The sequence below is a fragment of the Trachemys scripta genome, chromosome 14 (assembly GCF_013100865.1).
Source record: "Trachemys scripta elegans isolate TJP31775 chromosome 14, CAS_Tse_1.0, whole genome shotgun sequence".
Lineage (NCBI taxonomy): Eukaryota > Metazoa > Chordata > Testudines > Emydidae > Trachemys > Trachemys scripta.
Genome location: NC_048311.1, coordinates 34,979,450 through 35,000,282, shown reverse-complemented (window position 1 = coordinate 35,000,282; position 20,833 = coordinate 34,979,450). Strand labels below are relative to the sequence as shown.

Sequence of the window (20,833 nt, the reverse complement as noted above, 5' to 3'; positions counted from 1 at the left end):
CAGCTCCATACCCCAAGCCCTGCAAGGCCAAGTCAACTGACATGGGCCAGCCACGGGTGTTTAATAGCAGTATAGACATACCCTATAAGACCCTGTTTTCAATTACTAATAACTTTGTCAATTTTAACCATTCAAATTTCCAAGACACATGTCTGTCTCAGGCTGAATTATTATTATTTTAAGTTTCAGCCATTTCTGAGAATAAAGGTCGGGAAAAGTACATTGTTTTGCCCATGTTAAAGAATTATTGGGGTTCTTCAATTGAGAATCTCCAACACCCCCATGCTTTGGAGGAGGGAATTTATATATGACAGGAAGATGGCTTTTATATACTTGTGAAAATCTGCCCAAATTTGGCTAAGATTTGAGCCCTTTTTTGGGGGGTGGGGGGAAGTCGCAGTTTGCACATGCTCAGAAAACTTGCCAGAACTTCACAGCTATTGTCCCCAAAGAATCTGTCTACACTGAGTATGCTCTAGCCCAAGACTGAGCAGGACCCCCGGTCCATGATGCCATCTGATATACTGGGGTCCCACTGAGCCCGCCTGTTCCACCAACCTGGGCTTCCTCACCCTGTCTTTGCTGGGCCAGGCCTTCAAGTCTTCTCTAGCACACACACAGGTAAGGCCACACCCAGCTGCAGACAGACTGAAATCAGCTCTGTGTGGGAGGATTCAGCTCAGTGATTTACCCAGCACTCACGTATACACCTCCTTTGGGGTGCAAACCCAAAATAATATTGTCTTGCACTGTATAGAGAGATTTGTACAGTGCAAGCTCATAAAAACCACCACCTCTCTCAATGTGGAGGGAGATATGCACAGCTCCCCCGCCCCTCCCAGAAATGAATTGTACAAACTGGTTTATAGAAAACAACGACAAGTTTATTAACTACAAAATACGGATTTTAAGTGATTATAAGGGATAGCAAACAGATCAAAGCAGATTACTGAGCAAATAAAACACAAACTAGACTTAATTCATACATTAAAGAAAGCGGCTACAAACAGTAATTTCTCACCCTAAATGTTGTTTCATGCAGATTGTAGCGTTTCTTGAAGATAAGTGCACTGCTTGCAGCTTAAATCTCCAGGTATACCCTTCCCAGTCCGACCTCTCTCAGCCTAGGTCCCAGTCCTACTCCCCAGATCAGTCTTAGGTATTTCCAGCAGTCATCCTGGGCGGGGATTCAGTGAAGGACCAGGGACATTGATTGAATCATTTCCCAGCCTTAAACATGATTTACATATGGTGGGAAACTTTTGTTTCCCAGTGTGATCCCCATGTCCCTTCAGTGGAAAAGTACCAGCTGAAGATGATGTCCTGTCCCAGGTGACATGATCACATGACATTGAAGTGTCAAAGCAACCATGAGACAAGGTTTATTTGTAGGTTTAAGAACTCCAGGAATATGGGAGACCAGCATCTTCAAAGACCCATCGCATTGTCTTTCCTAATGGCCCATTCAGCCTGATTGCCTGTCTGGTGAGCATTTCCCAGATGCAAACACTTTTGCAATTGATACAGAGCTTATATTCCTAACTTCATATACAGCAACGATACATGCATACAAATAGGGTAATCATATTCAGTAAATCATAACCTTTCCAACGATCTCACAAGACCTATCTTGCATAAAACATCTCTTAGTTATGCCATTCATATTATAACAATATTTTTATGAAGAATATGGGGTCCAGCATCACACTTTCCCTGAAACAGCTGCAGCTCTGGGATACTGCAGGGCAGGTAGGGTTCAAGTCTGGGTTCAGGCACTAGAAGAGAAAAGCAGAGAAATTCTCTCTCCTTACACTTTCAGTGCTCCCTCTGCTGACACCCAGGCAGTTGAAAGCTGCCTGAAACAAAAAATGAGGAAGGGACAAGAGCCAGGAGAGGAGGGGAGGGAAGGAGGCCTGGGAGCCCAGGAGGGAAATGAGCAGATGGCTAGGGATGGCAGCGCTAAGGAACTGGGAATCAACTGAGAGAGATTTGACAAGGAACCAGTATGTAGAGAAGAACTGGGACTGAGAGGAGAAGCCTGAGGACTAAAGGTTGGCATTGCCTAGGACCAGTGAAGAGAATGGGACTTGGGGAAGAAACAAGACTAGGACAGGGCTGAAAGGGTCAAGCCAGCAGCAGAACAAGCAGAAAGATCTTTGACTCCTGGAGCACACTCCCCTCCAGAGCCTGGAATTGAACCCATCATTCTGTTGCTGTCTGCAATTATCTGTGAAACCCATTGCCAAAGTGTGTCTTATTGCCTTCTAGTGCTGATACATATAGAGTAGGACAACCTACTGCTGCTATCTGTTACTCCGTTAGCTCAAGTGGCAGACATTTGTGCAGTGGCTCTCTAAAGGTTCAAATCATCTGATTACCTGTGTGGGTGTCAATGTTACCACATAGAGGGTTTGCTTTTTCTCAGATCTAGGAAATTACACAAACAAAAATTGCATTAAAAGAACACTCTTAAGGTTGCCAAGTCAAGCACTCAAACATCCGTAAATGCCAAAATTAAGGTTTCCCTTGTGTTTATGCGTTATGATACAGTCTTAATTACACGATCACATCTATTCCCCCCTCCCCCCCCAACAGGACCCCTGCCTAATACATGCACAGGATGAATCTGCTCTAGATTGTGTAAGATGACTCCCTCTTCACTTGCTGCATAAGTTGGAAGTGGTACTTGTGGTTTCCAGGAGAGCTAAAAGCCCTCCGTCAACTGAGTGGGAAGGGGCCAGTGGACCCAAGCCACATTGGGAGACCTGTACCTAGAGCAATTCTGGGAAAACAGCAGGCCTAAGCCTGCCCATAGCTAATGGAAGGAGCGTAGTGAATGCATCAGGGGACTGCAGGAAGACAAGGATGGTCTCATGGTTAAGGCAGCTGAATGCTGCCCTGGAGAATTGCATTCTATCAGTGCCTCTTCACCAGAGATCCTATGTGATGCCAGGCAAGTCACTTAAAGTAGGGTTACCATATTTTGAGTGTCCAAAAGGAGGACACTCCACAGGGCCCTGGCCCCGCCCGCCCCCCGCCCCAACTCCGCCCCCTCCCCTGCTTCCCGCGAACATTTGATTCGCAGGAAGCCTGAAGCAGGTAAGGGGGGGGGGTGGGGGAGGAGGCGCAGCCTAGTCTGGCCCCCCCAGCGTCTCCAGCCTGGGTCTGCTCGGGCCCTGGGGTGTCGGCCCCGGGCCTGCCCCCGGCCGAGCACCCCCGGCCCACCCAGCACTGCCGGTCCCCGGCCCCGGCCGCCAGCCCGGCCCCACCGGCCCCGCATGTCCCGATTTTCCCGGACATGTCCGGCTTTTTGGGATTTCCCCCCGGACGGGGATTTGGAGCCCAAAAAGCCGGACATGTCCGGGAAAATCCGGACGTATGGTAACCCTACTTAAAGCAAACTTTTCACAGCTGGCTAGTAATTGTTTTATAGCTGCCAGTCTTGGTCTGATTTTGCAGAAGAGCTGAGCACTCACATCTGCAACTGAAACCAATGGGTGATGTGCTTTGAACATATGAAGCACTATATAATGCGACACACTGAAAAATCAGGTCCTAGATCTCTCAAATTGGGCACTCAAAGTTAGTGGATATGTTTGACCTTAATCTCTGTCTCTGTTCCCTATCTATAAAATGAGAATACTACCCCCTCATCTCACAGAGGTGTTGAAAAAAAACATTTGTGAAGCATTCACGTATTAGAGTGATAATACCAAATTCATGAGGAAATTAATAATTCTGTCTTTGGAGCAGAGTTTGAACAGTGTGCAGAAAATAAGGGTTGGGGCCACACACTGAAGAACGAGGAAGAAACAAAATATTGAATAGCTGCTCATTAAGTGAGCACTATCCATTTTGTGCCTTGAATGAGGCTGGGAGCCTGTGGGAAAAAATGGATGTGATCATGTAATTAAAGACTCTCATAATGCACACTCACAGGGGCAACGTTAATTTTGGCATTTCCGGATGTCTGGGTGCTTGACTTCACAACCTTAATAGTGTTCTTTTAATGCCATTTTTGTTTGGAATGCTTGATGCCATTTTAATGGCATTTTCTAACTTTGGAATGCTTGACTTTGCAACTTTCATTTTTTTAATATTATATTTTGACTGTTTATTTGTATCCTCTGCAGGGGCTGGGCCTTATCCACCATCCTTGCAAAGTTAATAAAATAAACTGAAGTTGGTCAATATTTCAGAAAAAAAAGAGGAGTGGCTGTTGAAGGCTGTACTGGAAATGGTACAGGATCAGAATGTTCTGCCTTTTGACATGCGGAGAATGCAGCCCTTCCAAACTCTTTAGCTTTGACAATTCCAGCTAGTCTCAGCTGGGAAGCTTGAGATTCAAGAATAAAAACCCCATTATAATTATACCCTTTAAGAAACATGGCTATCAACTGCTCAGAGTAAAGCGTAAGCCTAGGAAGAAAGGCAGATTCACCTACTGGTACCAGAGGGATGCACTAAGCCAGCATTTCTCAAATGAAGCCACTGTGGCTACCAGGGGTTTTCCTGTGGCCACAACAGTCTCCTGGGCAGAGATGGGGAAGAGGGCAAAGCACCCCCTCCTCCCTGCAGTGCTCAGGGGCAGGATTCACCCCTCCCCCTCTTCAGCTACACACACCTCCCTTCAGCCACAGGGTTCTGGGGGTGGGCTTATCCCTCCTCCCCCAGCTGTGGGGCTCTTGCTTCAGCCCCCCTCCAGCTTCAGAGCTTTGGCCTCCCACACCCTGAATCCAGCTGTGGGGCTCCACCTCTTGGCTTCAGTCCAGAGTGGTCGGGCTTCAGCAGGGCCAGTCTTACAGGACACAGTGGTCAAGAGGCAAGGAGTGGGGTGAGAGGCTATGGAAGGGTGCTTGGGGCAATGCGGGGGAGGCAATGGGGGCTATGGGAGATGGGGAGAGGCAGCAGGGGCCAGAGGCAACCGGTGGAAGGCCATGGGAGGCAGCAGCGGCCAAGGGCACCAAAATACAACTATACATTCTTTTTATTATTGAGTCTGAAAAAAACTACATTAATAAATTACAATGATTTGGACCTGTATATGTGCATATTAGTTTGTTTTTCCTAAAGTTAACCAAATCTTTCAGGAAAGTTTGTCAGAATGGCCACTAGCAAGAGTTGGTAACTACACTCCGAGGCCACCAAAAAATTTGTTGTGAGAACACCTGCACTAAGCCATCTCAGAACAGAAGTTACATCAAGGCTATATACAGTGCACCACCAATAGGACGACTTCCAGCCCTCCCCCAGGAGATGCAAGAAAGATTAGCATAGGAAAAGAGGCTCATTGTTACTCTATCACCTCCCACACAGGAGTTGCTGTCAGACTGCTGCTGAAATATTTACAGGAGGGAAATGAGAGTGGAGTACTCTATAGAGCCTTCAAGGGGAGAGGCCAAGCACAAACATCTCTCTGCCCCTCAATTAGTACATACCAGAGTTGGATTTTCCACCACATAGTTGATATCAGGTGCATTCTGCTGATCCTCTTGTGGGTCTACGTCAATCTGCATAGGCTCCACTGCGCCCTGCAACAGCAAATATGGGGTCAAATATGGTTCATTCACATCCCCACAGGAAACAGCTTGCTCAGACAGTCTCCACTTAAACACACATGTAATGGAGAAATGAAGACACTGCTCTTGAAAAATCTTCTCTTTAGGATCCTACCTCCCACACAACCCCATTCCTCAGAACTAAAGACTCCTCCAGAGTGAGAACGGCTCACTACCATTCACAAACAACACTTTCCCTCCTTCAGTAGCTTTTCAAGCAAGAAAATGCAGGAGCATGAGAATATCTTCTAAACATGTAGCAGCAGCAGCACAGAGATGCATGGCATATTCCAAAAAACATCTTTTCTGAGCAGGGTCAGGCAGGTCATCAGCTGAGGGACAGCACTACAAATGGGGCTTGGAAATACCCAATGTGCACCCATACACCACACCAGCAATTCTCTGAAACTAACACCTTTCTCTCTGGGATCTTATTTAAAAACAAAAACAAAACAAAAAAAAACCCACAATTCTCTAGCTGTTCTGGTTGTGAAAAAAAATAAACAAAAAAAAAAAAACATGAACAAAGTAAGCTGCAGACAGGGTCTGCAGAAAACCTAGAACAGTAGCTGTGGGTTTTTTTTTGTTTTGTTTTTGTTTTTAAATAAGATCCCAGAGAGAAAGGTGTTAGTTTCAGAGAATTGCTGGTGTGGTGTATGGGTGCACATTGGGTATTTCCAAGCCCCATTTGTAGTGCTGTCCCTCAGCTGATGACCTGCCTGACCCTGCTCAGAAAAGATGTTTTTTGGAATATGCATGGCATATTCCAAAAAACATCTTTTCTGAGCAGGGTCAGGCAGGTCATCAGCTGAGGGACAGCACTACAAATGGGGCTTGGAAATACCCAATGTGCACCCATACACCACACCAGCAATTCTCTGAAACTAACACCTTTCTCTCTGGGATCTTATTTAAAAACAAAAACAAAAAAAAACCCACAATTCTCTAGCTGTTCTGGTTGTGAAAAAAAAATAAACAAAAAAAAAACCATGAACAAAGTAAGCTGCAGACAGGGTCTGCAGAAAACCTAGAACAGTAGCTGTGGGAGGTGTGAACTGCCCCATTCATCTCTATGAAGAATTAATACATGCTTCAGGTAAAGGCTTGTCTATGCAGGGAAATTTACTGCAATATAGTTATAATGCCCTGTGTGCAAATTTATTCTGGAACAAGAGTGCCTTTTTCCAGCATAGCATGTCACTTGGAAAGCAACATAAACTATACTGGAAAAAGGCATGCTTATCCTGGAATAAGTGTGCCCAGCTGAGGTGTTATACTGGTGTAACTATACAGTGGTATAATTATACCACTATAGTTCTACTTGTAAATTTCCCTGTGCAGACAAGCCCTTGGACTGGAAAGAGTCAAAGATGTGGAGAACGTATTGCAAGCAATGACCCTTTTTGATGCCATAAGTCGATAATGCTTCAGAGATAACCACTATATTCCCCCACTCCAGGGTCATATTCAAGCTTCACCCAGGAGACCCAAGCACAAGGAGGCCAGCAAAAGGAAACAGCCCTGAGAATAGTATTTTACATAAAGACAGCCACACTGGGTCAGACCAAAAGTCCATCTAACCCAGTGTCCTGTCTTCCAACACTGGCCAATGCCAGGTGCCCCAGAGACAACGAATAGAACAGGGAATCATCAAGTGATCCATCCCCTCCCTGTCACCAATTCCCAGCTTCTGGCAAAAAACACCATCTTTTCTTCCCAATAATCTGACCTGACTAGAAATGTATCCTATATTTTCATAGGCTCTGCTCTTCCCCGGGAATCAAGGGTAGAAAGTGAAATTTTTTTGAGAGGGGTCATGGAAGTTCCAGAATTCCTAGTTCTAAAACTGACAACCCATTGGCTCTCCTCCCACCCCCCCATTTGCTCTGACATATTGCATAACTCCAAAGTACACAATGCTGACAGGACTTGAGTGACAAGAAGATTTAAGTGAACTCTGTCAAGGCCCAAAGTAAAAGCAAGCCAAGATAAGTATACAGAGGAGTGTTTTTCAGTTGCCATAGTTTGTTATTCTCTCTCTGGAGAGAGAGAGAGAGAGAGAGACACTGCCAGTGATTATATACACCAGTACTCAGGACAACAATAATGTACAAATCCAGCTGGGAAAAGCCCAGATACAGAACAGGAACAGTTCTCTTCCATCACTATATGGGGCAATACCCTGCATCACCCCCACCCATGAGATTCCTCTCCCCAACCCCGCACCCTCCACCCCCAAGACAGGGGGAAATGCCTTCACCACAGTAACTTTGAATTAGGATTCTGAAGAGAATGTACACAATTGGTTGTTGTTCTCAAATTGGTTATTCATTTTTCAGGTAGTCATAGTTTTCATACAAACATTCACTGTCACAGAGTAGTTAAAACTCAATTCACTCTCACTCACTCCCCAAGTTTTTCTGAACCCACATGAGTGCCCTCTTTTTTAAGGTACCTCATAAAGCAGTGTACAAGCTGACAAGCTGGCACTCAAGCTGAAGTCTCCTGCTGTACTCGGAAGGAAGAGGTCTGACCTACTGCTGTGGGGAGTGCAGTACAGATCTGTCACTGATGAAGAAGCTGAGCTGGGAGCTGAGCTATCCCTCATCCTGTCCTGACTCTCTGCACCCCCTCTCCCTGACACAGAACTTGCCGGCTGCTAAAGGGAAGAAAGACAGTTAACTTGCGGAGGGATTCATGGGGCAGTCAGTCCCCAGACATTCCTATGCTTAGCATTCCTACTCCCTTTGGGGTTTGAACAGTGGCTTATAGGTTCTTACATTCTTACCTCTTCACTGCAAGCCTTCACCTCCTTTCTACCTGCTGATTTACTGGGCAACACTCCCTCACCTCAAGAACTTACATGTAACTGGCACACAATGAATATGGCTTTAGAAATAAATATATTTGAAAGCAGCCCAGCAAAGCTGCTATAATTATTGGGAATATTGTCCCTTCCTTCAACATACTTGTTTGCATGCTGTTCATGTAATGAGTGGTATAAGCAAGCTAGATTAATCTCCCTGAATTTTCTGCTAACCAGTTGTTTCAAAAGACCTGGTCCAGCTCTGTTGGCAGGAATGTACAACTCCTACAGAAAGATCAGCAGTCAGGAGAAGTTTAACATCATAGTCCAATAAAATAAAAACGATAGCTAAAGCATAGTTCTCAGAAAGTAGAATAAAGTAACCAGCAGCTATTGTAATGTACATGGTACATTGCAGACTGGAGCTAACAATAACTATTGTAGTATATAAGAGAGAAAGCCACATGTGGCTTTTACCATTAAAGTGCAGCCCCCCCCCACACACACACACACACATTCTCCCCCAACCAGACAGACTGGCAGAAGGGGAGCTAAGGACCTCTACCTTGCAGTAGAGTAGGGGCTTCTGCCCAGTGGGGAGGGGAGTCTCAGGGTTTCTGCCCCAGATGCCACACCTGCTGGGGCAAGGGGCTTTAACAGGAGTTGGGCTGAAGCTGCTGGGGCAGGCAGCTCCCACAGGGATTAAGCCCCAGCTCTCAAACGTCTGATGATTGTCACAGGTGGTTTGGAGGATCGGTAAGTTTGGCCACCCCAGTATATGAAGTCACTAGAACAGGACATTCTGCACCTAATTTCGTTTAGGGACCTTAGAAGTCGGCAGTTGTACGTGCTAAAGGCCTGAATCGCTACAGGAAACGTGATAACGCAGCTCCCAACGGGCCGAGGCTACGCCACTGAGGCAGGGCTACGGAAGAGCCTCTACGATCCAGCGCGCAGCGAAACGGGCACAGCCCCGGCACCCGGCACGCAACGGGCCGGGCCAAACGGCTCCGGGCTATGGCGGAGCCGCCCCAGGCCGGGCCAGGGAGAAGCGGCGCTCGAGAGCAGCGGGGCGCCCCGTTAGAACCAAGCGCCGGGAAACACGGCGGCCAAGGCGGCGCAACGCGCCAGGCCGAGGCCGAGGCCTCCGGACGCCCCGGGAGCGAACGGTCCCCGGCCCCGGGTCACCGCCGCCGCAACGTCCGGAACAGACCCGCGGGGAAGGGGCCGCGCGGCCGCCCCGCAGCGCTCCCAGGCCGGGCGCTCGGAGCGGATCCCGGCAGGACAGGAAACCCGGAGCCGGGGCCACAAGCCAGCGAGCGCCCGGCAGCGCGGCACCCGCCGGCCCGGCCCGGCCCTCGGGAGACTTTTTACCTGTAAATTAAAGACCTGGACGGGCAGCGGCATCCTCCCCCCAGAGCCTTCACTTCCGGATCACCTCCTGCTCTGTGCCTTCCGGTTAACTTTCACTTCCGGGTCACGCAGCCCAGCCGTGGGCCCCGACAGGTGGAGCCCTTAAAGGGCCCGCGGCCCCTCTGCCGCTCGGGGGATCTCGGACTCCGAGCCGGCCGGCGGGGGTAAGGGAAGCGACACCACCCGAGAGCGAGCGAGCGAGCGAGCGGCTGCTGGGAGAAGCCACGGTCTGGCCCGAAGTGACCATCGTGAGGTGGGGGACGTTCCTGGTACCTCCAAATCTGCAGTGCCCCCCGGGACATCCCGCGTGATCCCCCACGTGCAGTGCCCCCCCGGACATCCCCCGCCCCACGTGCACTGCCCCCCGTGCCTGTCTTAACCCACAGTGCCTTCCCCAGGGCACCAAGGGTAACCCGCATCACTGTTCCATATTCTGTCTGTCTGGGTGCTTGCTGTGCCCATCCTGGACAGCGAGAGCACGGGGAGCGCCCTGCAATGCACAGGCCGGTGCCGCAGCTCCAGCCCCGAGGAGCCCACGGGTTCTCAGAGACACAGATCTGACCCGAGAGTAGAGGACGCTTGTCCCGAGGCCAATGTCCCAAGCCACCCAAACAGATGAAAGGTAAAATGAGTCCAGCTCAGCCTCTTCTGTAATATTTGTAGATCAAGCAAAAAGTGAAACAAAAAGACTGACACAACCTGAATGTGTTTAATAGGGGGGTTGATACTTTTGGGGAGGTCTCAAGTTGGCATAACAACCAGCTGAAGTAGTCTAGAAATAGAAGGAAACAAGGAAAACAGTTTATAGTTGGAATCACTGTAAATATGTTTTAACTGATTAATTTTAATGAGGAAAGGTTGCTGCACCAGTGACATCAGCACCTACATCTGGTTCTGCTGAATCCTGAACTCCACATGGGATGTGAAACAGAACTGCCTGTTGCCACACCATCTCTTGGGTGACATCTTCCTTCTTCATTTTTTTTCTTTCTTATAATTTCCTTTTGGTCTTCTATCTAATAAGAGTCCGGTTTAGCCAGCCATGACAAATCCATCTTTTGCAACACTACTGTAATGAAAAGGCAAACTGTAAACAATGTTCTTAGCCCAAATAGTAAAAGTTTGCTAAATCTGACAGTCTAATAAGACAGTATGCTGTGACTATAACTTTCCAGCAACTGATTTACAAACAAAAAAATCCACTGAAATAGAAGCTGCACTTTCTACCTTTGCTAGTTTTTCTCTCTCTCTTCATGTGTGTTTTGTCTTGAAGGAAACAGCAACAACTTTAAGTGAAGACTGGATGTCTTTCTGAAAGATGTGCCATGACTCAAATAAAAGCTATGATTTTGATGCAGAAATTAGTAGGTGTGGTTCTTTTGCCTGTGTTGTGCAGATCAGACTAGACTCAGAGGATTATAATGGTTCCTTCTGGACTTAAAATGTTTAACTATGAACAAATCAAGACAGTCTAAACTGATTTTTTTTTTCACTTGTCCCCAACATGGACAGTTAAAATCATCTTTAATACTACTTAAAAAGATGATCAAACAAGGGACTTCCCCCTTTAAACTATACACAGAAAGAGAATAAGGGAAGTTCTTTAAATACAGATTTCACTTAACTCCTTAAATTTCAAATGCTTGTAAGTGTTTTTCCTTTTTATGTGTGTTTAATAAAAAGTTACGTTTTTAATGATAGCTGTTACAGTGGAAGTGAATAATAACTTGATACAAAACCCCAAAACACAATTAACGGTCTACTGTTGTAGCAGCAAGCAAGGGATTTGAAACAAGGTCAGAGAGTGACAGAGATACCGTTATCAATACACTATACCTATAACTGAGAGTGGGTGTTGGTGTTAGTATGACTGGGGTGGTGCTGAGGTTATGGTGACTAGGGACAGCAATGTATGTGCACTGGGGAAAGGGTGACTAGGGAAAAAGAAGTGTCTTGAGGTAGCATGTAAAAGAGGAAAGTGAGGTTTCATGGGGCAGAGGCAAGCAGATGTTCCAGGCATAGAACACACCCAGCTCTGCTGGTTCCGTGGTTTGTAAACAAAATATAGCAAGACTGTGATGCAAGTCTGTCTCACAGAGCCCTCAACCTCTCCTATTCTCTCCTACAGAGCTGTGATCCATTATGTGACGCAATGTCCCAACTGTACAACATGGCAGGGGCCCTGGGGGCTGAAGAATGACACTTTCCTGCATTGGGCTCAGTAAAATCTGCTTCCTGCTGTCCGTGACCTTCTGTGCTTTCCTTCTCCTGCTAATCCCCAAATTCCAGACTACCTGGAGACATAGGGGCTATCCACAACCCCGTCCACCACCTCCTTTTAATGCTTCCTGCAAAAGTGAGTTCCACCACCCGCAGGCAGAGCCCAGTTCAACAGGCCATTTGGACAGTGAGGGAACTGATATTGCACACAGTGTGAAAGATGAAACTGTAGAAAAATGGGGGGATTACAGCCTACATGCTGGGGGATCCAGCCTTAAACTTGAGGAGCAGGATGGGAGCCCCACCAGTCCTCTTCAAACTATGTTGAAGGACCACCATGGACCTGCAGGTGATTCCATTAAGGAGAATCTGGAGCTGAAGGATATTTTTATTGCTGTGAAAACTACAAGAAAGTATCATAAAACTAGGCTGGACTTGCTCTTCCAAACCTGGATTTCGCAGGCCAAAAGACAGGTGAGAGATCTTCCTCACAGGGATAGGACAATTATAGTGGGAGCCCCTCTCTCTGTGACTGCAGGTTCAAGATCTGCCATAATCCCACTGCCCTCCACGGTCATGCTGCAATTTCACTCTGTGTATTCCCTACCAGTTCATTAAACAGGTTCTTCCTGCAGGATTAGGAACTGAGTTCCTGTAAATAGTCTGTCTGACCAAAAGCCTAAGATGAGCTGCTACTAGGTGGTAGAACATTAGTCTGGATGCACAATCTGTCTTCTTGCGGCCTGGGGTCTGTAACTTGTGCAGGAGTGTTCTTGGGATTGATATATGCTTGAATAATTATAACCTTGCCTGTGACTCTAATAAAACTTGCAAGGCAGACTCTGTTGAGCTTGAAACTAGCAACCAGAGCTGAATCCACAGTGGTGTAAGATAACATCCCTAAATTCACTTAAAAGGCTACAGGTCCAGAGAGAAGCTGCAGCCGGAGAAAATGTGCCAAGCTTGGTATAATGGAGGGAGCCATTGCATAGTCATCCACAATTCCTGATGCTAGTGCTGATGTGTCTGAGCCAATAATTTCAGACGATCTGCTCTTCAGTACAGTGACTGGGTCTTTGTATGAGATGTAGCATAGAATCTGTCCCTTAATGTAGAAGTTTCAATGCATTTGCGGAGATTAACAAAATCCTATCCAGATGTTTTGAATCTTCTCCACCTGTCGGGGGCAGGATATTGCTACCAAGTGGATCTTTTTTTCCCTTACTTTCATTCTTCCCCAGAATTCTGTTGATTCCTCTAGGCCCATTGACTATCTGGGGCAATATCCAGCCGAGCAGGTGTGCTATCTTTTAGGATGGGGTGGAAGAGGAGATTGCAGAGGAAGAAACTCTTGAAAAACAGCTTGTTCCTGAATTTGGGATGCCTCAGCCCTGCCCTGAGACAGGAGGGTAGTTCTGTCTTGGATTCTCTGCTAAAATTGCCAGTGAGGGATCCAGTCAATACTGAATGTGCTGGTGGGTTTTCTGATGTAGAAACCAATCCAATAGGCAACAGACCAAGTTAACACCAGTTCTTTTCACAATGGCCACTGAAAAATAACTAGATAAATTACTAGCAATTCTAATTGGGGACTGAGTGAAGCTAAAATTAATTGGTCCATTTCTGAAATCTTTGGAAAGGGAAGCCCCTTTTTTCCTAATGTCTTTGTGTCTCCCACAGACGTTTATATTCACAGATTGGGAGGACCGTGAACTGCGCCTAAGAGCAGGTAAGCCATGTAGTTCAAATGCACACTTGGTCCTTTGACTACGGATGCTGACTTGCTGCCATCCTCTCCCTCGAGGAGCCTCATTCTGTGCTGTGCATGTGATTGGTGAAAGGGAGCTGGAAGCTCGGAGGAGGGAAATGTTGTTTCCTTCTTTCCTGATTTGGATTTGTAGGACCTTCATTGACATCATTCACTGGGTTAATCTTCACATTCACTTTTTTCCTTTCTGTTTGTAAATTTCAGTGTAGCTGTTTGAGGGTTAATGTACACGAGCCTCCTTGCGCACTGTCCCTGTACATGGCTCATCTTCCCTGCTGTCTGGCTCCATTTTCATGTGCTCTTCACCCTATGTGCTACATGCTCACTCTGTAAGCACCACACACCCTACATGCAGCTCTCTACATGTGCAATGCATGTGCACCATGTCCATGTTTCAGGTTCGTGCTCCAGAGGTGCACATGCTGTCTCTCCCAGATTATGCATTCACCCCAATCTTGACCATTTTGACCTTCATTTCCTTAGGAGATCACATGATCAACACCAACTGCTCTGCTGTTCACACCCGCCAGGCACTCTGCTGCAAGATGTCTGTGGAATACGATAAATTCCTCGAATCTGGGAGAAAGTATGTGAGACTCATTGTTCCAACTGTAGCTTTGTTCACTCCAATTCTGAGTTCCAGGGAGGTCCCAACATTCTCCTTTCTAGTTCCAGTAATGAGTGAGCATGATCCAGGCTGTGATCCCAGAGGGTGGTGGTGATGAGCATAGGGAAGGGGTAGCAGCAGAAAGAGAAGCACTTCTAGGCAAGACTCAGGAAAAAGGCTATAGGGAGGAAGAGCTCACAAGCGGCCTACTGACTTCAGCCTGTCTCGTAGAGTTGAGAAGTATTGGCAGCTTTGGCTTCTAACTTCTGCATTTTCAGTCTGAGGGCCTTTTTTTTCCAGTCGCTTTGCCCCAAATCTGAGAGACTAAGATCTTCACTGGAGAGAACTCAGTACATAGAAACTTTACATCGCTTCCTCAGTGCCTCGGCTGTATGACTGTGTCTGCCCTGCTTTGTCTGCAGATGGTTTTGCCATGTGGATGATGACAACTATGTGAATCCACAGAATCTCCTGCGCCTCTTGTCTGCCTTCTCACACAGCCAGGACGTATATGTGGGGAGGCCAAGCCTGGACCACCCCATTGAGGCAGCTGACCATGTCCGGAGTGATGGATCAGTAAGCATGCTCTGTAATTGTCCCTTCTGCCCCCCTACCGCAGCCTCTGAGCGAACAGTTCACAAGATCCCATGTACAAAACTTCTGAGTTAATTTGCAATTTACAAATGGTCTTGTGAGCTGAACAGGGATTCTTCTCCCTTCGCGGGTAGCTGTGGGAGAACAGGCTCCCCCTACTTCAACATTTGGGTGTGAGGAATGCTCCCTTAGAACCCCTCAGCCAGGTCAGTTTCTGTAGTTATCGCCATTCAGTACTGGGAGCCTTCATTTTGATCCTCTTTTACTTACGATTATTAATCATGTTTTTACAGTAATGCCTATATACCAACCAAGAATAGGACCCCATTGTGCTAGGCACTGTACAAACACAGCAGTAGTAGCCAGCCCCTGCCCCCAAAGAGCTTACAGTCAAAACAGATGAGACAGAAGGGGTGGTGGAAGGGGTAGAACACAGAAGTAGAGTGAACAATGTGGTGGCAGCAAACATCATGTTAGTTCAATGGCTTTTTTGGGGGGAGGTAGTTAGGAGGGAATCTGTGAAATGGAAATAAAGGTGAAGGGAGAGGGGACACTGAAGGGCAGGGAAGAGGAAGGGAACAGGTCAGGGAAGAAGAGGATAAGAAGGACAAGTGTGGTATGAAGCTAATATGAGGAGATTAAGGGAGGAGAAGGGGGAGGGAGAGGGCCGGAGCAGACAGCCAATCAGTATAGGCAGGAAAAGTCCAAACTGTAGAGTCCTCTGAATGTCAGGCTTTCTATCCTAGAAAGTAACATCTCAGTACTTCATCTGCTGCCATCCTGAGCTAACCTCAAGAGATTAGACAATTGCTCTGTGACTGGTCACTTCCAGTAGTGAGCAATCATTTCTCTGGTACCTTAGTATGTCTCAGTCACAAGATACATGAGCATCTCTATCTTGAGGCGCAAGTACCAAGTTGCCAGGCCAGCAGATACATTTCCTGGCAATGCATCCAGGTGAACTGGCCTGTTATGAAAAACACTGCATGATTAAGTAGTCTCCTCAGCCTTAATCACTTGGCTCCAGCAGGGCTCCTCTGATTTCCCCAGAGAAGCTTGTTCCGGGCTATGATGACTCTGGAGGGCAGAATCACCATACAGAGGGTTGCACAGGGGAGTTGGGCTTCTCCTCAGTTCTCCATTGGGACTCTGGTTTTCCATTTCCTCTGTGCTCCCTGTTTCACTCAGACTCCACTGGCCCTGTGGTGGCAGCTGCAAGGTGGTAAGAGTTGCCTTATGAGAGAATGTCTAGCTTCCAGGAGTTCAAAGCGGCAGGGGTAGCCCAAAATCCAGATATTTGCTCAGATCATGTGTCCAATATGCTGCAGAGCAGAAGATCCTTTTTCCTACCCAGGCAGATGGGAAAAGCTGAGTATCATTAACAAGTGTCTCTTTTTTTTCTTGTTGCTTTTGCTGTTCACTAGACAACTGTGAAGTTCTGGTTTGCCACAGGTGGAGCAGGGTTCTGTATCAGCAGGGGCCTTGCCCTGAAGATGAGTCCCTGGGCCAGGTAAATGCACCTCAGTAGCAGAGACCCCATGGCTTTGATAGGATTAAGCATGCATTTGACTCTCCAACTCCATCCTGTCTCCTGACAGCTTGGGTAACTTCATCAGCACTGCAGAGAGGGTGCGTCTTCCTGATGACTGCACCATCGGTTACATCATTGAGGGGCTGCTGGAGGTGAAGCTGCTGCACAGCCCCTTGTTCCATTCTCATCTGGAGAATCTGCAGAGACTACGAGGCGAGTCAGTGCTGCAGCAGGTAAGGCAAAGCCTTGTGCCTTGCTCAAAGCAGGCCCAGACCTTTGAGACGCTCCTCAGTCTGATCAAAAGAAATCATCTCTGCAGGTGCAGCTACCTTCTCCCTGGTTTTCAGGAAAGGCAGATGGTATCAGGCATGTAATTTCACCATTACGCAAAGCTGCTTATGTAGTTGACCAGGGCAGTCCCATGTCCACCTCCTGCATTTGGATAACAGGCACATTTTCATCCTGGCCAGCTGGGTCACCTTTAGTTCTCCCCTTCTTTGACTGTCCCTTCCAGCCCCAGCCATGCTGTTACCTTGCCACCTCTGTCTTCTTCCTTTCCAGTCCTGAGGCACACGAAATTACATAAGCTTGTTTTAAAATAATTACTTCTACAGCATTTTCTTTGATGGACAATAGGTGGTGCTGTAAAGCTGCCCCAAACTAAAATTCCTCCACTACTTATCTACTACACCCTAAACAAGAACACGGTTTCCCACCCACAGAATACCCATTCAAATTGTTCTAACAGTTTTATTAGGCAATAAAAATGCACTTTCAGGGCCACATTCAGATCTGGTGTAATCACACCAGAAGTAAGCGGTGATGAATCTGGCCCTCCCTTTGTGATCGCCCTTTCTCCTGATATTAACTTTAACAGCTAATCAGAAAATCTTGTTGCTCCTAAAGATTATCAGAGAACTGAACTCTTAGGCTTTAGATTTAGGAAATATGTAATGCAGCCTCCGTATGGAAGAATGGTTTTCCAAGGCTGCTTATCTAAGCTTTTCTTGTCTCCCTCACTCTGTCTGATTTCTTCTTCCTGTTCTGCTTTGGATAGTCAGCAGGTTCTCTCAAAAGGCTTCTATCCTAAGTGAACCGTTATGACAAAGCAAACTATCACCTTTTATGTGTAACTTCTGACACCCAGATCACCTAGGATGTCCCTTTCCCTTTAGATCCTCCTCCTTATTCCTCATTAAGACCTCTTCCACTCAGTCACTCTCTGCTATGTTGCAGGTTCTGACTTTACGTTTGCTTTTTCAGGTCACCCTGAGTTACGGGGGCCCTGAGAACAAACACAATGTTGTGAGTGTGGCAGGAGTGTTTGGCTTGCAGCAAGATCCAACCCGGTGAGTACCTGCTTCCAAAACAAATTCTGCTTGCCCTGTCCATACCTATACACTGCAGAAAACTCAAGCACCCAAGCTGGGTCAGCATTTCTTATATTGCCTCCACACTCCAATTGGGTTATGGCCAATTTCCCTGCAGTCTTGGGATGCATGAACATTCCAAGAGTTTTGGCTGAGGTGTCCCCAAACTGATGAGCTCATGTCTCATGTTGTCCTCTCATCTTTCTCTTTTCACAGATTCAGATCTGTCCATTGTCTTCTCTACCCTGACACTACCTGGTGTCCCACTAAAAATATATTGTGACCTCAGACCTAACCTTGACATTTGGTATCTTACCTGCACAAGATTGGACAGGATGCTTTTCTTGGAGATGAACAAGAAAAATCTACAAAAGTAAGATCCCCTGATCACGTCATTCCCATGGCAGGAGTGTGAGGCCTCATCAGCTGCTGTCTGAAATATCCCAAGGAAGAAACTCTCCTACGCTTTGTCCTCTGGTCTTCCAGTAATTCATATAATGTCTCTAAGTTTAAGCATAGGCCCCCCCCTACTTCTTGTCTGGTTTTATCCATGCTTTGCTAGTTAAAAGCTCTGTGGCTATCACACGTGTTTGTACCTAAAAAATACAGCGTGGAATGCAGTGCCTGGAATCATAGCACTGGAACTAGTGTTCTGAATAGGGCTTCTAGGAATCAGTCCCCAGTCATGCTGCTGAGACGCCAGGGCAGAGTATAGAGCCCATGGTGGGGAGGGAGGGATTTTTAATTTGGCTCCCTTGGAAGAAGAATGATTCAGGAACTTCTCCAGTTTATTTTTTCTTGTCCCAATGTCTTGAGCTGTGCGGGAATCTAGCTGAAACATCTGCACTTCCAGTCAGGCAGAGATGTGTTTACCAAGAACAAAATTATGCCAGTCTGCCCTGCATGACAGGCTGAGGACCACATCAGAACCGCATATCTTCTCTCCTTTAGCCCCTCTGGTCTCTTGAGTCTGGTTTCCATGAGGATAGCCGCACTTGGCTCTCTTTCTGGTTGGAAGATGGTGATTTTCCATGATGGGCTGCAGATCCAAAGGTGCTTGGTCTTGGCTCATACTATTTCCTGGCAGTTTGATACTGAGAGAGATGTTTGTGATAATACTATTAGGTCCCTCCTCCCAGTGTAATCCACAGCATGGTCCCTGGTTGGCATCTGATCCTGGATTGCTAAAACAGCCTGCAGCCTCCTTCCTGCTTCTGCAGTCTTACTGCATCCCAAAGCCTATGTGGGAGGAGAAACCTGGGTTAGCTGCAGTGCCCTGAGGTGTTGTCATCTGGGGCCTTTGACTGGACTGGTGTGATCACCCAGGCCATAAATGGACCTTTGAGCTTCAGGCCTGGGGAAGATCTGTGTTCACTTTTCCTCTGCAAGCCAGCCAGCAAGAGATGCGCCAGAAGAAAGGCTTGCACACTCCCTCCAAGTGAGGGGCTCAGCCTGTTGTCTGCAGAGCTTCTACTGTAGGATTTGCCAGTGCTCTGCAAAGGAAAAGGAGTTTGGTTTTGGCGTGGGGAAAGAAGGGACTCCAAAAGTCTGTTGTTTTTCTCGTAGTCCACACTGAGGCTTGCACACTCCATTGCTGGCATGGTTAGAAAGAGCAGTGTCAAAAATTACTTTGCAAGACCCTCCCTTAGTCTAATGGGCCTTTCACAAGATCTTCATTGGTTCCTGTTCCTAATGACTAACACTGAAATGGGGGGGAAAGCAGCAGAATTACATATTGGCAAATAGTAATTCCAAGCACTGTGACCTGAGCATGGAGCTGTCAGGAAGGAACTCTTGGTTTCTAATTCCATCTCTGCCACCAATGCACTGTGTGGCCGTGGGTGAGTCATGTGACCTCTTCCATTTGTAAAGTGGGTAGAGTGTATAGGCACACCTCTCAGGTATGCAATCATGAGACTTCATGGAGTTGGGAATAATCCTCTTCAGAAAGAGTTACACATCTCTCCCTAACAAAGACCCTTTAGGGTTTATCCATGCATATTTTGCTGCTTTCTAGAGAGACTAATTCTATTGAGGGATAAGGTCCAGGCCTTCTAGCTGTCACAATCCTGAGTCTTTCTCTCTGACTTCTCAGATGTTGTGACCCTTCTTTGCCCTCCTTCATGCTTCCTGATGTGGCACTAACTCCATTCTTTGGCCAAGAGGCCAGGCTGGGAACACTGAAATTGCCAGACTTCATCAGATCAGTGGTCCATCTAGCCCAGCCTCTTTTCTCAGACAGTGACCAGAACCAAATGCTACAGAAGATGCCGTAAGAACCCTGCAGTAGGCATGTGGAATAACCTGCCTGCACCTTAGGTCTCCTCCTGATCCCTTCAGCCTGAAGTTTAATTTTGTTATTAATTACAACTGGATATTCTTGATAGCCATATAAATATCCAATCCTTTTTGAATCTTCAGTACTTGGCCTCAATGCCTGTCTTCCTGTGGCAAAGAATTCCATAAATTAACGAGTCATTAATGGGACTCTGTGCCTCTGAATGCTGATTAACTGCTTCTTTACTGCAGCATCTGTTCCTGGTCCATGGACTGCCCTGGAATTGCATCTTGCCAGATATACCACATGTGACAGATCAGATAAGACTAAGGCCTGATTCTACTACTATTCAAGTCAATGGCAAAACTCATATTGATTTCAGTAGCACCAGGACGGAGTCTTAAAAGTTTGGTCCCATACTCTTCCTGATTCCCAGGGCTGAGCATGCTACCTCTTTGGCATGCCCACAACTGAAAGGCCTATGGGCTGGGCTTGGAAAAGAAATGCATGCCTCCTGGATGGCAGTGCAGAGCACTGGCCTTTAACAAGCCATTGTTTGGGCTCCTTTTAAGGTTTTTCATAAATGTTTCTAATATGGTAGCTGTGGCTGCCATAAGATGGGAGTGTTCCAGGCAAACTGGTATCTCTCATCTAAAGTGTTTTCTTTTAATTAAATATTTAAAGGTGG

The 20,833-nt window shown here is 46.9% G+C and overlaps 2 protein-coding genes across 10 annotated transcripts in view; one reads left to right on the top strand and one right to left on the bottom strand.

Moving 5' to 3' along the window:
- GPS1 (G protein pathway suppressor 1) overlaps positions 1 to 9,828 on the bottom strand; it is a 19,531-nt gene extending 9,703 nt beyond the window's left edge. Inside the window, exons 1-2 of one of the 2 annotated variants that reach the window (XM_034788984.1) lie at positions 9,739 to 9,828; positions 5,439 to 5,531 (exon numbers count right to left, since the gene is read on the bottom strand). In XM_034788984.1, the coding sequence (XP_034644875.1) occupies positions 5,439 to 5,531; positions 9,739 to 9,771 (126 nt within the window). In that variant the 5' untranslated portion in view covers positions 9,772 to 9,828. Of the gene's footprint in view, positions 1 to 5,438; positions 5,532 to 8,013; positions 8,777 to 9,738 lie in introns of those variants that run through there. The other variant, XM_034788983.1, reaches the window with a different exon arrangement.
- On the top strand, positions 9,806 to 20,833 carry RFNG (RFNG O-fucosylpeptide 3-beta-N-acetylglucosaminyltransferase). 8 transcript variants are annotated; one of them, XM_034788990.1, is made up of 11 exons: positions 9,863 to 10,030; positions 10,176 to 10,399; positions 11,051 to 11,141; positions 11,906 to 12,471; positions 13,678 to 13,726; positions 14,249 to 14,351; positions 14,795 to 14,948; positions 16,391 to 16,476; positions 16,565 to 16,730; positions 17,761 to 17,846; positions 18,084 to 20,833. In XM_034788990.1, the coding sequence occupies exons 4-11, from the start codon at positions 11,974 to 11,976 to the stop codon at positions 18,148 to 18,150; spliced, it is 1,209 nt and encodes a 402-aa protein (XP_034644881.1). In that variant the 5' UTR covers positions 9,863 to 10,030; positions 10,176 to 10,399; positions 11,051 to 11,141; positions 11,906 to 11,973; the 3' UTR covers positions 18,151 to 20,833. The 8 variants fall into 8 exon arrangements, with proteins under 8 accessions (XP_034644878.1, XP_034644883.1, XP_034644882.1 ...); XM_034788989.1 differs by having other exon boundaries at positions 11,051 to 11,145; XM_034788987.1 differs by lacking the exon at positions 11,051 to 11,141 and having other exon boundaries at positions 9,806 to 9,941.

Bases quoted from the DNA above. Each gene is read 5' to 3' on its own strand.
- RFNG (XM_034788987.1), top strand. From the start codon at position 11,974: ATGACACTTTCCTGCATTGGGCTCAGTAAAATCTGCTTCCTGCTGTCC. The intron at 16,477-16,564 runs GTAAATGCACCT...GTCTCCTGACAG, and splicing joins AAGATGAGTCCCTGGGCCAG to CTTGGGTAACTTCATCAGCA. The intron at 16,731-17,760 runs GTAAGGCAAAGC...TTGCTTTTTCAG, and splicing joins GCGAGTCAGTGCTGCAGCAG to GTCACCCTGAGTTACGGGGG.